At 46.4% G+C, this 20,792-nt stretch overlaps 1 protein-coding gene across 1 annotated transcript in view; it reads left to right on the top strand.

Annotated features, from left to right (window-relative positions):
* Window positions 1-20,792, top strand: part of ATP13A5 (ATPase 13A5) — a 113,143-nt gene that overhangs the window by 50,808 nt on the left and 41,543 nt on the right. Inside the window, exons 11-16 of the mRNA XM_027848829.1 lie at window positions 1,722-1,879; window positions 3,840-4,028; window positions 9,539-9,600; window positions 13,668-13,818; window positions 15,714-15,800; window positions 16,915-17,071. Coding sequence (XP_027704630.1) covers window positions 1,722-1,879; window positions 3,840-4,028; window positions 9,539-9,600; window positions 13,668-13,818; window positions 15,714-15,800; window positions 16,915-17,071 — 804 coding nt within the window. The remainder of the gene's footprint in view (window positions 1-1,721; window positions 1,880-3,839; window positions 4,029-9,538; window positions 9,601-13,667; window positions 13,819-15,713; window positions 15,801-16,914; window positions 17,072-20,792) is intronic.

Below are 20,792 nucleotides of genomic sequence, written 5' to 3'. Positions count from 1 at the left end.
ACACACACACCACACACACACTACACACACACACACCACACACACACCCCCCCCACACACACACCACACACACCACACACACACACACCCCTGTATTTATATATACAATATACATACTCTCTCACTCTCTATTAGTCTCTCTCTGTCTCTGTCTCTTTCTGGACCTGTCTGTCCACCCATCTAGTCGCTAGTGGACAGCAGGAATTCCTGGGCCTCTGGCCAGAGCCACCCGCCACAGCCGGGCTTCATGTCCATCCCTCTAGTGGCTGCTGTGACCTCTTAGCAGTTGCCTGAGCGGGTCCAGGGACCCCGCTCTGCCCTGCCGTTGTTGCTGCTAAGAACACAGATGGACACGTGGGTCGAGACAGTCAAAAGACAAGACAAATCCGCCTCCCTCTTTTTGAGATGTGCGTTTTCACCTTAAAATGTTGACTCACAATAGACGGCGGGATGTTTGAGTGGCCGCTTGCAAAAACAAAAACAAAAAAGACAACAACAGAAACTTTCATTTGTTTTCTTGTTCCTTAAGTTTTTAAAAATTTTCTTTAATTTCTTTTTTCTCTTTTTTTTTTTTTTTTGGTTAGGTAATTGGGGTTAAGTGACTTACCCAGAGTCACACAGCTAGTGAGTGTTATGTGTCTGAGGTCAGATTTGAACTCAAGTTCTCCTGACTCCAGGACCAGTGCTCTATCCACTGCACCACCTAGCTGCCCCTTTAATTTCTTAATGTATTTTAATGACCTTCCCCTCCCCCCCAATATGCACACACACATATAGGTGCTCACACATACAAGCAGGAATGTATATTTAACAACCAGCTCTCTGGAAAAAAAATACATGCATGACATACTTTTAAGTTTAATTTACAATATTAACATTTTCTCCATTACTTTTTAAAGCTTAGAAATCAACAAAATAATGAATCAAGAGTTGATTTGTTATATTTGCCAATTTTCAAGGTATAAATGCTCACACTGAAAAATTGACAATCTGCAACATACCTCTGCACACAAACATAGAATGGAAAAAGTGTGTCTAGTCAGTAGCAGTTAATTTGAAAAAAATGTATATATGTATATATACGTGTATGTATGTATGTATGTTTGTATGTCTGTATGTATGTCCGGGGCTTTTAGTGGACTGTGACTTCCATATAAATCAACAGGATGAGGACACAGCCAAAAACGCGCCCTTGATCTGGGACCGCTGCCCTTCCCTCCCGCAGGCTCCCAGCCGTCGTCCTGAGCAGCTACCCACTGTCCTGGTGGGACGCCCCTCCCCCTCACTGGCCTCTGGGCTGGATGAAGGAGCTTCCTGTTTTCTCTCTGGATTTCTCGGCACTCCATTGGTCCAGAGCCTCTGAAGGTCCTTGGGAGTGCACATGTTCCTCTCCGACCTCTGATGCCGCCATCTTCCCCAGAAGGCAATTGTCCTGGGGACCGAGTTCTCAAAGGCACAGCCACATCCGGCAAGCTGCGAGCTCTGAGAGGGCAAAGGCTGTTGGCCGTTTTTGTCTTCATATATGCAGTGCCCACACAGGGTCTGGCCCAAAGCAGGAACTGAGTAAATGCTCATTCTATCCAATGAACTTTTCCCACAGCCCTCTGGAAAGGCATCGAGTGCCACCCAAGGCAATCCTGACTTGAGAAGTGGGGTAGAGGGAGGATGGCACGTAGCGTGAGGAAGCCTACCACGTCCAACTTGTGACTGTTCTCATGTAGGTTTCAACACTGCCAAAGGTGACTTGGTGAGATCCATCCTGTACCCGAGGCCCCTCAATTTCCAGCTTTACAATGATGCCTTCAAGTTCATCGTCTTTCTCGCTTTCCTGGGGGTTGCAGGCTTCTTCTATGCCTTTGGTGTATATATGTACCATGGGGTGAGTATGGAGGAGGTGTGGCCCAATGGGGGCACCTTGGCTCCCCCCAGACCCAGCCGCAGACCAGAAAGGCAGCCCCTTATGCACACTCAGCATTCTCACACATAGCTCGTCCCAATCAGCCTCACAGGAATCGGCTTGGCATAAAGGAAATCAATTGGACCTACACGTTTTGCAGCATTCAATACAGGTTCCCAGCTGCCCAGTACAATTCTTTCAAGTGCTCAAATTGGGAATAAATTCTGCGTCCTATCCACTTACCCTGGGATTTAATGTTCCCTGGAAATCTCAGCATTTAAGTCTTAATTTAAACATCTTTTTGGATGTCTAGGCTGTAGGTCAGATATTGTCTCAAACTTATATTCCTCAGAATTTCAGAACAGTATGTGGTATAAAGTAAGTGCTAAATAAATGATCATTCACATAAACTGAAGAGACCCCCAGAGGTGGAGACAACAGTGAGCTCTACTCTCGATTGGCCACGTGACTGGAGTTTGTCAAAGGGAGTCATGACACCTCTAAGGAGCTTTACTGACCTGTTGGAAAGGAACGACCGGGGGGTTTGGTCTAGTGGAGAGAAGGCTCAGGCCAGGGTGGGAGGAGGATCAAAGATGGCGGATCTCTATACTCAGGTACCTGTAAGGCCGGTACAAGCAAGAAGGAGCAGCACCGTCTTGCTGAGAGAAGCCACAAAGAGGCAGAATTAGACTCAAAGGAAGGGGAAAATTCCTTCCTGACCACAAGAGCTTCTCTGGAGTAGAATGGGTGTCTCGGGAGGTGGGGGCTTGCCCTCCTTGGAAGTATCCAAGGGAAGGCTGGTTAGTTACTTGGCAGGAATGCTGAGGAGGGGGATTCTTGTTTCAGTAAGGAATGGACTGAGGGGCTCCAGAGGTCTTTCCAGCTCCTGGGGGCAGGGGGGCGCAGTGGCACAGGCCGTGAAGCAAAAGGACCTGAGGTCAAGTCTGGCCTCCCATCTGACACCTCTGCGGCTGCATGACCTGTCCAGGCTTCAGTTTCATCACATTTAAAATGCAGGGTCTGGGCTACACGGCCTCTGAGAGAGAGCTTTGATTCCGAGACCTCTGGCTGACCTTTTAGCCAGTTAGGTCTTGGCATTCTCAGGGTAACCTGAACATTTTCTAACTTTTCTGATATGGGGAAGGAGAGAGAGAGAAAGTCGTGCTTGCCCGCAAGCTCTTGGCCTTCTGCCCAGCTTGGTGGCCAAATGCTATAGGCATCTGTTGGCGTCAGCCACATGGAACCAGCCTCTAACCTGTTTGGCTGGAGTCGAACAGAGCGGGCCAGAGACAGGAGAGTCAGAAATCAAACAGAAGTTCAATTCTGATGTGAGGGAAACGGTTTGCAAGCAAGGAGAGGGGGGCCCCAAGGCAGTGTGGGGAGATCTCAATACCAGTGGCTGCGCAGTGAGCTGTAGCCCTGACAAACAGGGCTGACAGCAGCAACGTGACGAGCTTGATTCACAGCAGGGCTTCATGACTCGAACAGGGGCACGGCAGGTGCTTGTCTGAGCCCAGAGAGCACCCGGTGCCGGTCAGGACAATGCAAGAATTAGGGGATTTTGCCAGAGGGTGATTGCAAAGGATTGTTGTTATACCAAGCTCAGGGCCCAGCTGCTTGCTGGGCCTTAGCTCTGGACAACGGGGAGTCTCCTAATATCTTGACACTGTGTGGTCTCTTGGAGGCTGCTTGAGCCCAGAGGTAAGCTTCGGCTTGTGCTGGGCTCACAGCTCCCCCTCCCCCAACAAGCTCTCCCTCCTTTACATCCTCAGGGAGGATGATCTCCTACTCTCATGAGCGGCCCCCCAGGACACTCCAACAACGGAGGACGGAGCCTTAGCCAGTGTAGGTCTCCCGAGGAGGCCTGAGGGGCTCTCCTGGTCTGGGTGCTGGGCAGTGGCTTTCCTGCGCTCCTGCGCTCACGTGCTGTTTCCCTCTGCAGACTTCTGCAAGAGACACCGCGACAATGTCTTTGCTCCTTCTCACTGTCCCAGTGCCCCCAGTGTTACCAGCAGCTTTGACCACGGGGATTTTTTATGCTCAGAAGAGGCTGAAGAAGAAGAAAATTTTTTGCATCTCTCCACAGAGAATCAACATGTGTGGCCAAATCAACCTCGTTTGTTTTGACAAAGTAAGGCCCAGCTTGGTTTTTTTTTTCAGGGGGAGGAACGTGGGAAAGGGGTGTGAACTGAGTTTTATACAAGCATAGAATGTCAGGGATGGAAGGGCCCGGACAGATTGTCACCCACAGTGACCCACCCCCACACATCCATTTTAGAGATGAGGAAACTGAGGCAGCCCAGAGATGGGACAGTCATAAGGAAGCTAGTGGAAGAGTCTGAAGGAGAAGCTGGCCCCCTGACCCCCAAGCCCAGGCCTCTGCCACTATATCACCTCTTTTGTTCCTGGGTTTTAAAACTTTCTGCACCTGCAGAGTTGGAATCTGTGAGATTCAAAGTTTTAAATACAGGTCCTTGCAACAATGACTGAAGCTGATCAGCTGTTCCGGGCTCATATGTAAATCATAAAGCCCAGGGACCAAGGCAGGTGGTGGCTAAGCCCATGTCCTGGTCCTCCAAGCCCCTCAGAGAAGACCACAGGAACATCTACCTGTGTGAACTGGGATTTTCTACCAGTTCCTTAAATCATCTGATACCCTGAGATACCACGGAGAGAGAGAAAAAGGCAGGGGGAAAGAGAGAGAGACAGAGACAGAGACAGAGAGACAGAGATAGAGACAGACAGAGAAAGACACAGAGAGAGACAATGAGAAGAGAGACAAGAGAAGAAGAAAAAGAAGGAGGAGGAGGAGGAGAGAGGGAGAGACACAAAGACAGAGAGACCACCTGGCAGCTCCATGTTTTTATTCTTCAGTCAAAAAAGTGGTAAAGTAGCTAGAATTGACTGTTGGGAGTCAGAAAGACCAAAGGTCAAATCCTGCCTCAGACAGTTATTAGCCATGTGACTCTGGCCAAATTGCTTGATCTCTCTGTCTCAGTTTCCTCATCTGCATAATAATAACATACCCAAGGATGGTGTAGGCCTGGCAGCCGTACCATAACCACATCAGTGGAAGGCCCTGAGGCTGCCCAGGAGAAGACTGACTTGGACCTAGTTGTCTAACAGGGTCTGAGGGGTTCTCATGCAGAAGAAGACCTTGGTGTGAGGCTGCTGGGTGGCCTAGTGGGCAGCGCTCTAGACTCAGAGTTGGGGGAGCTTCCTTCAAATCCTGCCTCAGATACCTCGAGACTCCGTGACCAGGGACAGGTGAAAGCACTTCATAGGACTGTCGTGAAAATTAAATGAGATAATGTGGGTAAATCGCTTTGTAAATCTTAAATCGTTATTTAAGCACTAGTCCTTAATATGATCAATTATTGATAATATTTATGGTCAATATTGATTGCTTATTCATAACAATAGTGATAAACAACTGGTTTCTCTTGACCCCAGAGGGCAGCACTGGAGTCAGTGAGTAGAGGCCGATGATTTGGCTGGAGAGGAAGAGGACCCCCTGCGCCACCCTCCCCCAGCCCCCACCATGAGAGCTACCCGTAATGACGGGGCACCAGCAGTAGAGTCTGCTGTTATAAGAAATCTGCAAGCAGGAGCTGGCTGGCTGTAGGACAATGACTGCAGCTGCCCTAAAATGCTCCGCGTGTAGCGTCTGCTTTGATGCTACCCTCGTTGTGGTGACGTAAGCAACGTTATTATCCTCCCTGTTTCACAGATGAGGAAGCCTGCCGACTGTGATGCAGAAGGGGGTTTTGTTCATGTATGCTGGCGTACAGGGATGGCTGCTGAGGCACCTTCCTGAGGTTCTAGGACTCTGGGTCCAGGGATGCTTGGACTCTCTGTGCACAAAGGCAGCCTGGCACAAGGCAAAGGTCTCGGGGCTCCTAGTCATAGCCTCTCTGCTTGTGTGATATTGGACAAGTCACATCAGGTGCCTCGGTTTCCTCGTCTGTAAGATGAGAGGGGTAGGGGAGATGGTCTCTAAAGGTCTCTTTCAGGTTTAAAATTCTATAATTTGATAAACATGTCTCTGGAGAAAAGAACTTCAGAAATATTTGATTTCCTATCAAATAATATGATAGTTGGGAAAATATATCCACCTCAGAGCCCCCAGATGTGTTAGAAATAATAGAAATGTCCAGTGCCTATTTTTTTGTTCTTGTTTGGAGATACTCTCTCTGGCTTGTTTTAATTCCATGAGGCACACGCATGTGTATATATGCATATGTGCATCTATGTACATGCATACACATGTATATATATACACTTGTACACATTGCAATACATATCTACATATCATATATTTGTGTATACATATAATGTGTACATATGTTATATGTACATACAGATATATTTGCCTTCTCTTCCCCTTAGGAACTCAAACTCAGCTCATGTTTCATTCTGTTTCTGATCAGTTATAGAATGAGCTTCATTTCCATATCATAGAACCCTCCGCCCACCCCAGGTTTCCCTTAGATAGGGCCACGGTCTCTATGTTCGTTCTCACACACGGATATTAGAACAAACCTAATTCATCAGGAAAACATTTCCATCTGGATTGAACTGGAAACTCTCTTTTTGAAAGATATTAATCAAGGAGATTTCTATCCTAGTCACACTGATTGGGACCCTTTCAGAACTCACCAGGGAAATACTGCACAAAGCGTTTTGCTATTTTAATGAGTTACTCATACAATTTGGAGCTCAGGGACATGAAGTACAAAATGAAGAGCTCCTGCATCTGGCGGACTCGTTTTACTTTTGCCTCCCTGGGCGCCCAGTACAAATTACTGACCTTCTCTGACTTCCTTAGGCAGTCTGCTGTGGTGGGGAGGCAGCTGGACTGATCAGAAAGCCAGATTTCTAGTCCTCTGGGACAGTGGCATAAGCACCAGCTTGCTTGGGAGTCCAAGGACAGAGACGTTCAGATCTTACTTCTGGCGCTTATGTAATGATGCAGACCCTAGTTTCCCTCAGGAGGGCTAGAGCGTTTGTCCCTAGCTCTGGACGGCTGAGCACGTTCTGTGTTCAGCCGCCAGGGAACCTGGCCCCTAAAGTGATAAGCCAGGCTCTTTTTCTGAGATTGGTTCTTACTCACCATAGAGCTTGGGGCAACATAAATTAAATCTTTGATTTGGTTCTTAGAGTCTCCTCAAAGGGAGTAGAAAGCCACTCAATATATAATGCAGATCAGATATAGGACAGCTATTTATTTTTCCCACGTAAAAGAAATGTTTGAAACACAAAACTCACAAGCATGTGTCAGCATGCGCAATTAGATTTAATTTATCTACTCTCACATAGTTCTTCACTGTAGCAAGACACTCCTTCCATTCCTTCCTAATAAATCTGTATCCCACTTACCACAGTGTCCACTCTAAAACTTCTCGCCTCCCGCGGCGTGTCCTCCTTCCACACTCTTGGCTCAGGACACTTTACATCATGCTTCACTGGAAAAGCCGAGACCATCTGCTAGGGTCCCTGTCTTCCCCTTCTCTTCGCCTTTCTGACATCCTCCCTCCCCAGCTCTCGCCTCCATCACGCCCAGAAGCAGTCCTGCCATTTCCATTTCGGCAGCCATTATTGTGTGTGTGAGGCTATCATTACTCCACATCCCTAAATGCTGTTTCAGACCCATGACTGTACTTCAACATTGCTTGAGTCTGATAATGTGCATTGTAAGCTTTTTGACTAGTCGCACAGCAGCAATAAATCCATATTACTGGTGTTAAAAACAGGTTCAAAGGCCCTTGGAAAGGCTGCCAACACTCATTGCCACAACTCCCCACTTTCTTCTAAACCCCCTTGTGGCTTCTGACCTCATTGTTCACCTTAGGCTTTGGGGGCTGCCAGGGGTGGGGGCGGCGACTTAAAGAAGATCCATGTTTGGGAGAGAAAAGTGGCTCCTAGGGGTTGAGTGAGAACAGAGGAAGGTGTCCTGTTGGCACCTGCGAAGCATGACCAGGCCTAGAGGAAGGCCCAAGAGCTCATTGGATGAATCGTCTGTGGGAGAGCACGGACAAGACCAGCCAGGATGGGGAGGTCTTGGTGAGTGGTGACCTTCACCACTAATGGGGACACAGACGGGGATAAGAATCTAGTGAAGCATTGAGACAAAGGGCGTAGCATGGCCCGAGAATGATCTTGAGACTTCGAGGATTGGCCTGAGCCATGACTGAGGTCGTAATTGCCTCTGGGTAGATGTTTCATGCATTCCTGTGTCTAGGGAACTATCACCACAACTCACAGGTGGTGGCTTACTTACTGGGCTTGACAGGTGACTCTGAGGTGAGCCAAGTGGGTCCCCTGGGCCTGTCTTGGAAGGTTCTTCAGAGGGCTTGGACCCTATGAAAACAAAAACAAAAACAAAGGGGCAGCTAGGTGGCACAATGGGTAGAGCACTGGCCTTGAAGTCAGGAGGACCTGAGTTCAAATCTGCCCTCAGACCAAACACTTAACACGGAGTAGCTGTGTGACCTTGGGCAAGTCACTTAACCCCCAATTGCCTAAAAAACAAAACAAAAGAAACAAAAAAAAAAAACAAAAAACAAAAAACAGAGGGCTTGGACCCATTGCATCTGTGCATCGGGGGCACAGGCTTCCAAAGCCCAGGTTACCACCACCCACCACGTAGTATCAGAGGAGGACTTGCGGGGAAGCCTACTAAGCTATTTACCCTGTAAGCAAATAGAAAAATCTCCCCCCAAAAATCTCCAAAAGGAAAGAATAATCTCTCTGAAACAGAAAACATGGAACCTTGATGTACTGGAAAAAAAAAGTCTCCTTTTCTGTTTAGTTGTTTGCTTTGACTCCGTCACAAATCTCGTGATGGTATACAATGTGGCAGATTCTTTTGTGGTTTTATAAAGCCGCGGGTCTGGCTGCGGGGTAACAGGTACTCCATGCTTACAGGGGCCTTGAAGTATCTCCCCTCTTTGAATCCTGCCATATCGCAGATATTATTAACCCCATTTTAAAGCTGAGAGAAACTGAGGCTCAAAGAGGTTATACAGTCACACCACCAGTAAGTGTCGGAGGCAAGTTTGAAGCCCAGGCCTCTCCTGCCTTCCCCCACCCCCCACTGCAGACTAAAACCAAAGCCCACTCCTTCACATCCGTTCCTAGCTCCTGGCTGCCATCTTTGGCCTCCCAGCTCAACCTGTAGTTGTGTCTGGCCCTCCACTATCCTGCCCACATTTTTATGACATGTTTTGGGACCAGATGGTAAACCATAAGGAAAGCTTCTTACAAAGAAACAAGACCAATGCCTTCTGCAGATCGGTTTTAGATGATAACGACGCCATTCACCTCTAGCTGGGTCTCAGTGAACTGTAAGTTCATGGAATTTCAGTTTCTTTTTAATTAAAGCAAAGCCTTGCTTTTCTCTCTGTCCATTGTTGCCTGGCTTTAGTACAACCCACAGTCTTCAGGTTGACTGGCAGTGCTGGGGGTGTCGGTCCCCCTGGGAACATTTTTTCTCACTACATTTAGCTCTCTCTCCTCCTTGCTGAGTTAGTGTCCTCTATGATGGATTTGGGCACTTACAGGGAGTATAATGTCTGTTTTACATGTGTTGTTCTTCCAAGCTGAGACTCTGAGGCTAAAACCAATTCTGATTTTTACCAGACAGGCACGCTGACAGAAGATGGCCTTGATCTATGGGGGGCTGTCCCTGTGATGGGAAACTGGTAGGTGTCTTGACTTGTAGGTGAATTTGTCTCTATTGGATTTGTGTAGGGTATTGGTTGAATCTCACCTTGATCAGGAGCTGAGCAACTTCCATGAATTCTAGCCTCCTCCATAAATTAAGTAAGGCCTGGGTTTAAAAGAAGACAGTGAAAGCAGACTAATGGCCTCCAAGGAGAACGTTGAGCAGAGTGACTGAGAAGCAGCCCAAGGAGAGGAGAGAGATTGATGGGACAAAGGGGAGCGTGTGGCACCAGCTTAGATGATTTCTTTCTTTAGTTAGGACAGAAGAGTTTGGGCCCCAATGCCTACTTCTTTGAGTTGATGTGGCAAAAGTGGTCTGTAAGATTTGGCTCTGCAGATGATGACCCCTGTTTGCCCTTCTCATCTGGACCTAAGTGCAGGCTACCATGATTCATGGAGGGTGCCAGAGGCAGATGCACGGGCAGGGGCAGCATTCTGAGAATGGCAATATTAGAGCCTCAGTCACTGAGGATAGGACGGACAGGTGCGAAGCGGGGCCAGGCCTCTTTCTGGATGGGGTCATTGACTCCAGGTGGCATTACTTTAAATGCCTTTAGACATTTCCCCAAAGTCTGCCAAGTTTTTATTCTCCACTCCTGCCTAGACTGAAATTCCCACCATTAGAAAAAAGGAAGTGTGTGTCTCTGCAGAAAGCCACCATGAAAATGTCCATATGTGGACCAGAAGGGCCCTAAAGCTTCCCATGGCTCTTTATCAGGCAATGGAGCCACAGAATCACAGGACTGGAAGGGACTTCTGAGATGATCAGAAGAGGATTGGATTAGATGGCCCCGATGACCCATTCGACCCCTGTCTAGCATCCCCCGAGAGGGCAACTCATCCCCTTCGCAGAATGCCCTGCAGGCGGCCATCTGGCCTTCACTGAAGACCTCCATCGTGTGTGACCCATTCCTTTCCGAGGCAGCCCAAACACTGGGAAGCTTGTTCCCGTCTCCAGTTTAGCTCTGTCTCTTGGCAAAGTCTTCCTGACTCCCTGTCCAAGCTTCTCTCCACTGCGGTGGCCTCTAGCTGCCTGGGGGAGGTCTCTTCATGTTACAGAAACCCATTATAAACCTTGGAACACCCCAGAAATGGGGTGTCTTACACAAGGGAACCCTGAAGTACAAGACAGGCTGAGTTCAATGAGGGCTGTTGGAGGAGAGAGCAATGCAAGAGTCTGCGAGGCCAGGCTTGGCCACTTTCTCATTGTACTTGGTGAGGTCTAGAAGCCAGAGCTGGGCCAGGCCCTTGCTAGGCTCTGAAGGGAAGGCCGGCCATCCCCACGTGTAGCATGTCCCTCATCAAGTTAGCCAAATAGTGGAGCCTGAAGATTGAGATCCAAGCCGCCCCTCCCTTGACTCCAATGTTGTGGGAAGTAGAAATAGCTCTTAAGAAATCAGTCAGGAAGGATAGGAAGGCTCCGCAAGTATTCATCAAAGAAATCTACTCTGGACGTGTCTCAAACGTGTCAAGGACTTGATTTTTGAGATATCTCAGGGAGGTCAGGAGACCAAAAAAAAAAAAAAAAAAGGAGGAAAGACTAAAGTCAATATAATTATCCCCCAAAAGCAAACCAAAGAATATCAGTAACTATGGACTCATGTAATCGATTGACTCTAAAATCTCTATGTGAATGATCGCCACATGACTCTAGGGCGTCCGTGATGCCCTATGAGAAGGGAACAGGAAGACTTGGGCAAATAATTCTCTACAGAACGTGTCTTTGCAGTCACACCATTGACAGAAAGATGCAGAAAATGCAAAAAACCTTCTGTCGTTATTGTTAGCTTTTTAAAAAAAAAAAAAGCCTTTGAGATGGTAGGACCCAAAGAGACCCTCCAACTGAGGTAACATAAGGTAACACACAAATGCTCAGCCGACACAGAGGTGTGGAGATAACTGCTCCACTGTTTATTAACACCTAGCAAGGTGTTGAGGGAGGGAGATGATGTTCACCAATGTTATTTGTCCTGCTGTGGAGAACACAGTATACAGAGACCAGAGGGAGAGGGTTTCCACAGAGATGAGGAAGGGTCCAATAGGATCTTTGTGCAGGTGATGCTGTGGTGATTTCATCGATCTCCAGAACATGGTGCTGTCTCTTTAATGAGAGCCATGGCTATGAAAATAAGAGCAACTTAACCGTCCAGAGAGGAAAAAAAATAGATGAAAAATGCTGGTAGTCTAGCCCAGTGACGTCGAGTCAAATAGAAACAGGGACATTAGCCCTCTGCCTGCCTGTTGACTTAGAAAACCACATATGAACATTATCTTTATTCCATTTTATTTTTATTTATTTTATTGAATGTTTCCCAATTACATTTTCATCTGGTTCCGGATGGGAGCCGACATGTATTTGACACCTCTGGCTTAAACTAGGACATGCCATTGGATAGAGAGTCCGTCGAATGATTCCATCAGTAGATCTGTTTGGGACAGGCACTGCAGATGAACCACAGGTTGGGGCCAGAATCTAATAGGAGCAAGATTCCTTACTGTATTCTAGTTGGGAAATTCCACAGCATTTCCCATGATCCCAAGCACACCGCCTCATCCTTTGTTTATTTATTTTTAACACGAATGTATTCTATGACACATGGTTGTGATCTTACATCACCCCAGTCTACCAAGGGTCAAAGTTGGGAAATGTCAAGGTGCCTTTTGGGGCACAAGATGGCCACAGCACGTGATGACTTACAAGGAAGAAGTCTCAGCAGGGAGGTCAGGCGGCCACACGTGACCCGGGGTGGTGGGCAGAGGCACTAGGAGCAGTTTGGGCAAATGCAGCGGCAGGGCTGAGTAGGCTGACCAGACCGTGTCCTTAGGGCACAAAGGAAATAGAGATGGGCCTTCCTTCAGGGATTATCCTAAAAAGCAGAAAGGTCAGAGTTTGTCTTTTTAGACAGTTTCTTATTTCCTTTTCAAAAATGGTGGGCATGGCTTTTACAAATGGGCATCCTTTCCTCCTAGAGTCCTCAGGTTTTAGCAGACATTCTCCTACAGGCTTTTTCCACTAGGATGTGGGGTCAGCGTGCACCTGCTGGCTTGGGTTACTTACCTTACAAAAAACAAAGCTATTTTCGTAAGACTTGGTGGCTCTTTATACTCAGGGCTTGGCTGTTTTGACGGGATCTCATGCTCGCCTGTCAATTATGCCAACTGGGTTGCACCAGAGGCAGCTGAGGCAAAAACAAAGGGAGTATCTGGCTTTTGTCCCTCCCGGTGATTTCACCAGTGGAGGAGACTCCTATTATGCAGATAGGTACCCGAGCTCCACCTTGGGGTTTTGGAGTTATCTGGGGCAGATGGAACAACCTGCCCAGGGTCGCATAGCTAGTAAGGCTCAGAGCACATGACTTCCTGACTCTATTCATTATGCTGTGCTGATGCCCTGTGCTTTGCTTTTGGGGAAAAGTAGTAACAATAAACAATAATATGGACTCACATTTCTCCAGGTCTTTAAGGTTTATAGGATGCCTTTTCCTGAGAAGGTCACATAAGCAGTATTATTCATATCTCACAACCAAGGGCCCTGAAGCTCGGAGAGCTGTTGCTCAAAGTCACAGAACTAGTAAGTGCTGGGATTTCATCCCAGGTCTGTCCTAACTCTAGAGCCAAGGCTTGGCCCACCGTACCGGGGTTTGGCTTTAGCCCAAGAAGTGCATGTGAGTTTTTGTTGGGTTTAAAGCATTTGCCTCCAGTCTCTTTTACTGGGAGCCCAGCTGACTGTCTCTAGAACTTTTGGTTGATAACACATACATGTTCCAGCCCACCAAAAGTCCTAATGAATAAGGCTGGCACCCTTCAGTTTCTGAGAGAGGGCCCACTCTCCATCTTTGCATAATGGAAGGAAATATTGTAATAATTTACTTTGAGTCAAAAATGTTTATCATATTAAAGTGTGTATCATATTCTTACGGCTTACCAGGCCCTTCCTGCTTTGACATTCCATGATGGTGAGCAGTAGGTAGTGAAGGGTAGGATTTGTCCCAAGCCCTTCTTTTCAGGGAAGGAACATTGCTCTCCAACTCATGGCCTCTGTCAGCTTCCAGGCGGTCCACAGCTTCACCTCTGGCAGCGCTCTGCCCTGGGGCCCCCTGTGTGGAGCCATGGTCAGCTGCCACTCCCTCATCGTTTTGGACGGGAGCATCCAAGGAGACCCTCTGGACGTCAAGATGTTTGAAGGCACCAACTGGGTAAGGTCGTGTTTTCTTCTCCGTGATTACTGTGAGAGTCTTCTGCAGAGGACCAAACATTTTCTTCCAGACATTCAATAAATGTCTATTGAGCACCTACTGCCAGCTGTGTACTCAGGCCTAGGCTAGGCGCTGGGACACGAAACACCCAAAATGACACCTGTCCTGTCCTCTGTGAGCTGATACACTCCTGGGGGAAGTACAGTATGAGACAGGCTGTCGTAGGGTGGAGTGATGGGGGAAGGAGAGGCCCCCAGAAAGTCAGTTTAGAGACTTCAGGAACAAGAGAACATTGTCAGTGGGTGGGGAGAGGGGGAGAGAGCCAAAGGGGGAGCAGCCTGGATGCGCACGCCCTCCCTGTGGTGCCTCAGAGGGGCTCAGTCAGTCAGTCAGCAAGCATTTTTAATGTCTTGCCAAAGACCTTGCTGAAGAATGGAGACACAAAGAAAGACCAAACAAGCCATGAGAAGGAGAGCTGTGATAATTACTCTATGGGATATGGAGGACCTTACTAAGACCCAGCTTTAGGAGGCCAGTGTGAAATGGAGAGCTTGTTAATAAATTCAAGGCCTTCCCCAGAGGCAAAGAAAAGCAGAATCTGGGGCCCCGAGTCCAGGCTTTCATTCTGCGTTCTGCATGTTCCCCAGGAAGGCAGCATGTAGTAGGTAGAGGGTTGGACTTAAAGTCCCTAAGCCCCGCTCCCATTACTCACTAGCTACCTGACAACCTCTGTATGCCCCTGAGGCTGATGGGTGTCTTAGGGTTGGCATCAGAACCAAACAACTGAGCTACCAGGGGCGGCGTGGATACAGGCTGGACATGTAGTCAGGAGGACCTGGGTTCAAATACTGCCTTAGTCACTTACTCGCTAGGGGCCCCTAGATAAGTTACTTAAACTCTCTGTGCCTCAGTGTCTTCATCTGTAAAATTGGAGGCTCAAACTCAATGGTCTCTTAGACTCCTTCCAGCTCTGAATGTATGATCCTATGAATTTCCCCAGAAGACTTTTCCTGATGGCTTTATCTAGGAATTTCAGCCATGTATCCCAACCCCAATAAAAAGGAACTTGACAATCCTACTTGGACGCATCGAATGTAAAATGCATGAGCATCGGTTCACCTCAAGAGGGGTGAACAAAGAGTCTTCCCCACAGCAATCTCAGCCAGCCTGCACAGGCTTTGTGATCAGGACCCAACCCCATGGCCTTGTTACAGAGGCCATGGTGCCTGCCTAACAGAATGTGCTTCATCTGTTGACATTCATCTCATGGCTAATTGCATCAGCTAAGCTGATGAGAGGGTTCCTAGAGGCTCCCCTCTTTTGCACCACGGTGGCTGTGAATTTTTGAAGCAACCCAAATGTTTTCTGGTATGGTTCTGATTTTCTGAGGCTTGTGACCTGTGTGATGATCTAACAATGTTCACAAAGGTCATAGATCTGCTGCTAGAGGCGTCAGAGGTCTTATTTTGCAGAACAGAAAACTGAGATAACCCAAGGAGGATGACTGACTCGCTGATTGTTCTAGAACTAAAAGTGGCCTGAAAGATCATCTACTCCAAGCCCCTCATTCTACAGATGAGGAAACTGAGGCTCAGAGAGAGGAAAAGACTTGCCCCGAGGCACACAGGTAGCTATAGACAAGATTTGTACTCAGGTCTGAGGATTCAAAGTTCAGCATTCTCTCCACCATTACTAAGTTAGTTCTACAGTAAGTGGTGAGGCCTACATTTGTACCCGTGTATCCTGGCTCCTTCCTAGCAGTCTGTGCTCTTCCTTATCAACACTGGACCATGGAGGGAAGGCTCTTAAGTAATGTCTCCACCATTGGAGACATTGGAAATGCTTTGAAGGATCTGAAAGGGCACTGAAGAATGTTTCATAATGTCTTCAAACAGATCATTGAGGATTCCTCTGTGGATTACAGTGACTCTGGAATACCAGCTTCCAGCACAATCATTAAGCCAGGCCCTCAAGCAAGTCAAGTAAGATTTGCCTTTTCATAATGGGGACCATGTTCCTTAGAACGTGTGACATTTCCGTGATTCCCTTTCTGCTCAGGTCCCAGGTGCTCTCTTAGCCTTCAGTGATTGCTGCCTTAGGGGAGGCCTGAAAAAATGTCCATTTGCCATGAATTTGTGATTGGATGTGCTCTTATGGATATGGACTTATCTTCAAGTTGTAAGGTGGCCACAAATCCTCTTTGTTTTTTGCTTGTTTTCAGTTACAATAGGGGATGAGTATATGACTTTATGTTAGGATTCCAGTGGCCAGGGCCCTTGGGTCTGTGGTTCATAGGAACACAAGGCAAGGACCCAACCCCCCCAGCCCTTGGGCATTCAGATCTTATCAAGGGATGTGGATGAGCCTTACTTGTTATTGTGAATTCTCTTCAAATTCACCCCTCAGTGAGTGTGGCTAGATAACAGTTTGAATAAAAGAGATCTGGGGTCTTAGTGGACCAGGGGCTCAATGTAAGTTAATAGTAGGATGTATCATTGTCAGAGATGTTCATGTGATTTGTCCTGCATTAAGAAAAGCAGAGCATCCAGGAATGAGGAGGTGACAGCCCCCTGCCTCTGCCCTGATCAGTGCCTATCTGGAGGGTGGTGGGCAGTTCTCAGCACCATAATGCAATGGATCCGCTGGTGAATGTCCAAAGGCAGACAATTTGGGGGGTGGAAGGCCATATGAACACCAATGGAAGATGTTGAACCTGGAGAAGAGAAGCCTCAGGGGGACAGGGGAGGTGTCCTGAGATATTTGAAGGGCTGCCAGGGGGAGGATGGAGTAACTTGGTCTTCCTGGCCCCAAAGGGCAGGGCTAAGGGCCAGGGTAGAAGCTGCAAAGAGGTAGATTGAGGCTTCACATCAGGGAGAAGCTTTCCCAAGATGGGAGCTGTTGAAGAGGGTGGGCTGCCCCCGGTGCCAGTGAGCTCCCTCTCACTTATGGTCTGTAAGCAGAGAGTAGAGAATTGTTTGGCAGGAATGTTGTAGACAGAATTCTTGTGCAGATCCAGACTGGAGCAGGTGGCCCTGGGGCTCTTTCTAGGTCTGTGGTGATGTGACTTAACACTGCCCCCTTCTGGTATATCTCTAGACTCCAGCAAAAGCAGTCGCCATTTTGCATCAGTTCCCATTTTCTTCTGGCCTGCAGAGAATGTCAGTTATTACCCAACAGATCGGCAAAGACCACTTTGACGCATACATGAAGGGAGCCCCAGAAATGGTGGCCAGTTTTTGCAGACCAGAAACAGGTATGAAACTGGGCCGTAGTCTATGGTTTTTCTTCTGTCTAAGGCAGAAAACAAATCCCAAATGCAAACAAACCCAGCCTAATGAACGTAACAACAGAAGTTTAGAAGGGCAAATGCAGAATGTAGAGGTGGGCGATTGACGGAGCTTCAGTGTATTAGAGTAAATGAAAACCTCACAGGGAATCCACTTTCTGGGCCAGCTCCGAACCCATTTGTGCTGATTCCTAGTCTGGCTAACATGCATACTCCCCAAGGAAAACAGGTCCAGATTTGCATAAGAAAATTGTTTGCATTCAAATGAGCTCGTCTAGATCAAATGCCAAATTTCTATATATTTCTACTGTTTACGTGGAATTTCTAATCAAACCCAAAGATCTCTTCACCTTTCCTGCATTTTGGAGTCTTTTACTTTCAGTTTAATATCACAAGGATTTTTAAGTGCCTACCATGTGCAACATATTGTGCTGGGGACAAAAATAAAAAAATGAAAACATTTCTGCCCTTGAGGAGGTTACATTCTCCTGGGAGGACACAATATGTACACAGAGAAGTACATTTGTGTGTGTATATGTACGTGTATATATTTGTGTGTATATATGTACATTTGTGTATGCATATATATGCATGTGTATATGTGCATATGTATATATGTATATGTACATACATATATTTGTGTATATGTGTACATGTGTATATATGTGTTTATATGCATATATATTTGTGTATATATGTGTATATGCATATATATGTGTATATGTATGTGTATATATGTGTGTATATGTGTATATGTGTGTATATGCATATATGTGTATGTGTGTATATATGTGTGTGTGTATATATGTGTGTGTGTGTGTATATATATATATATATATATATATATATATATATATATATATATATATAACTAGTGAGAATCCCCTCTCTCCCTTGGGTCCCCACTGATGTATTTACTTTTTTAGTCAGTCAGAGGTCACAATTAGTTCCAAGCAAAGGCATTTAATGAACTAACAGAATAAACAGCAATAGAACCCACCAAACTAATGAAAATCACACAGAGTGGTGAAGAATTGGAAATTGAGGGAATGCCCATCGATTGGGGAATGGCTGAACAAACTGGTGTATGATCGTGATGGAATATTATTGTGCTGTAAGAAATGACAAACAGGATAATTTCAGAAAAACTTGGAAAAACTTACATGAGCTGATGCTGAGCGAAGTGAACAGAACCAGGAGAACATTGTACACAGTAATAGCAACCTTGTTTGATGAAGAACTGTGAATGACGTAGCTATTCTCAGCAATGCCGTACAATGATCCAAGACAACCTTAAAGGGCTCAGATGAAGCAGATAATCTGTCTCCAGAGAAAGAACTGATATTGATTGAATACAGACTGAAGCATGCTAGTTTTCACTTTCTTTCATTTTTTTTTCTTTTATTTGAGCCTTCTTGTACAAAATGCCTAATATGGAACCATTTTACGTAATTGCACATGTATAACCTATATCTGATTGCTTACCATCTCAGGGAGTAGGGGAGGGATTGAATTTAGAACTCAAAACTTTAACTAAAAATGTTTAAAAAAATGGAAAAAAAAAGATCTTTGACTTTAAGCTAAAGACCCCAGTTTCAAAATAAAATATTTTTAAAAAAGAAAGAAAATCACACAGAGTACCCACAGCAATGGGCTTAGGCATTTTCCTCTTATCACTAATATTTGAGGCAGAAACTCCTTGATTTAGGGTTATCAAGATCTTGCTGGCTTAGAATTAAAATGAATTTGAACCAGAACAAAGGGGAAAAGAAGGAGGTCAGTCTATAAGCATTTATTAAGCATTTACTATAAGGTAGAAAGGGGCAGCTAGATGGTTCAGTGGATAGAGTGCTGGACCTGGAGTCAGGAAGATCTAAGTTTAAATCTGGTGTCAGACATTTACTAGATGTGTGATCCTGGGCAAGTCACTTAACCTCTGTTTGCCTTAATCCACTGTCAAAGGAAATGGCAAACCACTCCAGTATTTTTGTGAAGAAAACCTCAGATGGTTCACAGGGCCATGAAGAGTCAGACACAGCTGAACGACAACATAAACTAGACACTGTACTAAGGCTGGGAAATACAAGCACAAAGAAATACAATCCCTGCCCTCAAGGAGCTTTCATTCTATTGGGAAAGACAACCCAAAAGAAGCAAAAAAGTTGGGGTGTAAGGAAGAAGAAGGTGCCCACCATGGGGGAAATGCTGGAGGAGGTCAGAGGAATGTAACTGGGAGGGGCATGAACAGCTGGCTGGGCTGGTTCTGGGAGGGGTCATCCCGTCTGCAGGAAAGGCCCAAGGGGGCAGAGGAAGCTTCCATGGCAGGAATTTCAGGGCCTAAGTATTCTTCCAGGATGAAGAGCTCTCCAGGGAATGGGGAGATGTCTGGAGGAGCACAGCCTGATGGGCAAGGGAGCACACTGTTCCATCCCTATCGCCTAAACCAACATTCCTACCTTTCTTACATTTGTTTGTCAGCAGAAATTTGGGGCCCATATTTTAGGCAAGAGAAAATCTGTCTCTTTCCCTGCATAAACAGAAAGTCCATAGAATGTAAATATAGTGTCATTTTTCCAGAGATGAGGGATTAGAACAATCAATAATAACAACTAGTATTTATATATCACTTTAAGGTTTGCAAAGTGCTTTACAAATATTTTCACATTTGACCCTCACGAGCACCCTGGAAGGAAAGGTACTGTTATTGTCCCCATTTTACCAATGACGAAACTGAAACTTAGATGCTCAATTACCACTTCCTGTCCCATAGCTAGCGTTGGAAGCAGGATTCAATCTTAGGTCTTCTTGAGGTTCAGTTCTCTACCTGTTATGGCCCCTGGCTGCCTGGGGTTGGTAGATGAGGAGAAGAACCAGGAAAGGTCTGGTCTGAGGAGCGCTACTTGAATGAGTCTTGAAGGAAGCTACGAAAGGCGGAAATAAGGAGGTAGAGTATTCCTGGAATTGAGAGACAGCTTACGCAGCAGCACAGAGACAAGAGGATATGGTCGTTCATGGGAATGGGGAGTTTGCCAGCCTGTCTGGTCTGCAGAGTCCAAGAAGGGGAGTGAGCTGAAGTCGGTCTGGAAAAGGGTCCCACCTGGCAAACAGAGGGCTTCATATCCATCCCAAAAGCACAGGGAGCCTTTCCAGAAGCCGCCATCTTGCCTCCTCATCCCTCCTGCCTCCTCCTAGATGACTGAACAAGCTCTCTCATGCTGTTAGAAGCGCGGACCACCCCATTGGGTCACAACCTGCCCTTCCATTTTCCTCTAGCTTCTTCCCAGGGTCTCTGGTTGCCGTTGGCCGTTTTATTAGCTTCCTAACAATGGTTCCTCATCTCTCACCGTTGTCTCTTGAAAATGCTAACAAATATGGGAACGAGAAGAAACTCTGATCCTGAATATGACCTCTAATGACTTATATGTGATGGATTCAGAGGAAACAGATACAGGTTTAGTGGACCCCCAAACAACCAGATGTTTGATGCCATATGGGAAAAAACAACCACATAACTTATTGCATTTTTCACATTTCCTTACATGTTTTGGTCTCAGGTAAATGCAACCACATTCCTTGGGGAGTCCAACAGATATATTTTCCAATGTACTCCATTTCCTAGATTCTTTCTTTCTCTCTCTCTCTCTTTCTTTCTTTCTTTCTTTCTTTCTTTCTTTCTTTCTTTCTTTCT

Source organism: Vombatus ursinus, unplaced genomic scaffold (assembly GCF_900497805.2).
Source record: "Vombatus ursinus unplaced genomic scaffold, bare-nosed wombat genome assembly UNPS02006874.1, whole genome shotgun sequence".
Taxonomy (NCBI): domain Eukaryota; kingdom Metazoa; phylum Chordata; class Mammalia; order Diprotodontia; family Vombatidae; genus Vombatus; species Vombatus ursinus.
This window is presented reverse-complemented; position numbering and strand designations above follow the sequence as displayed.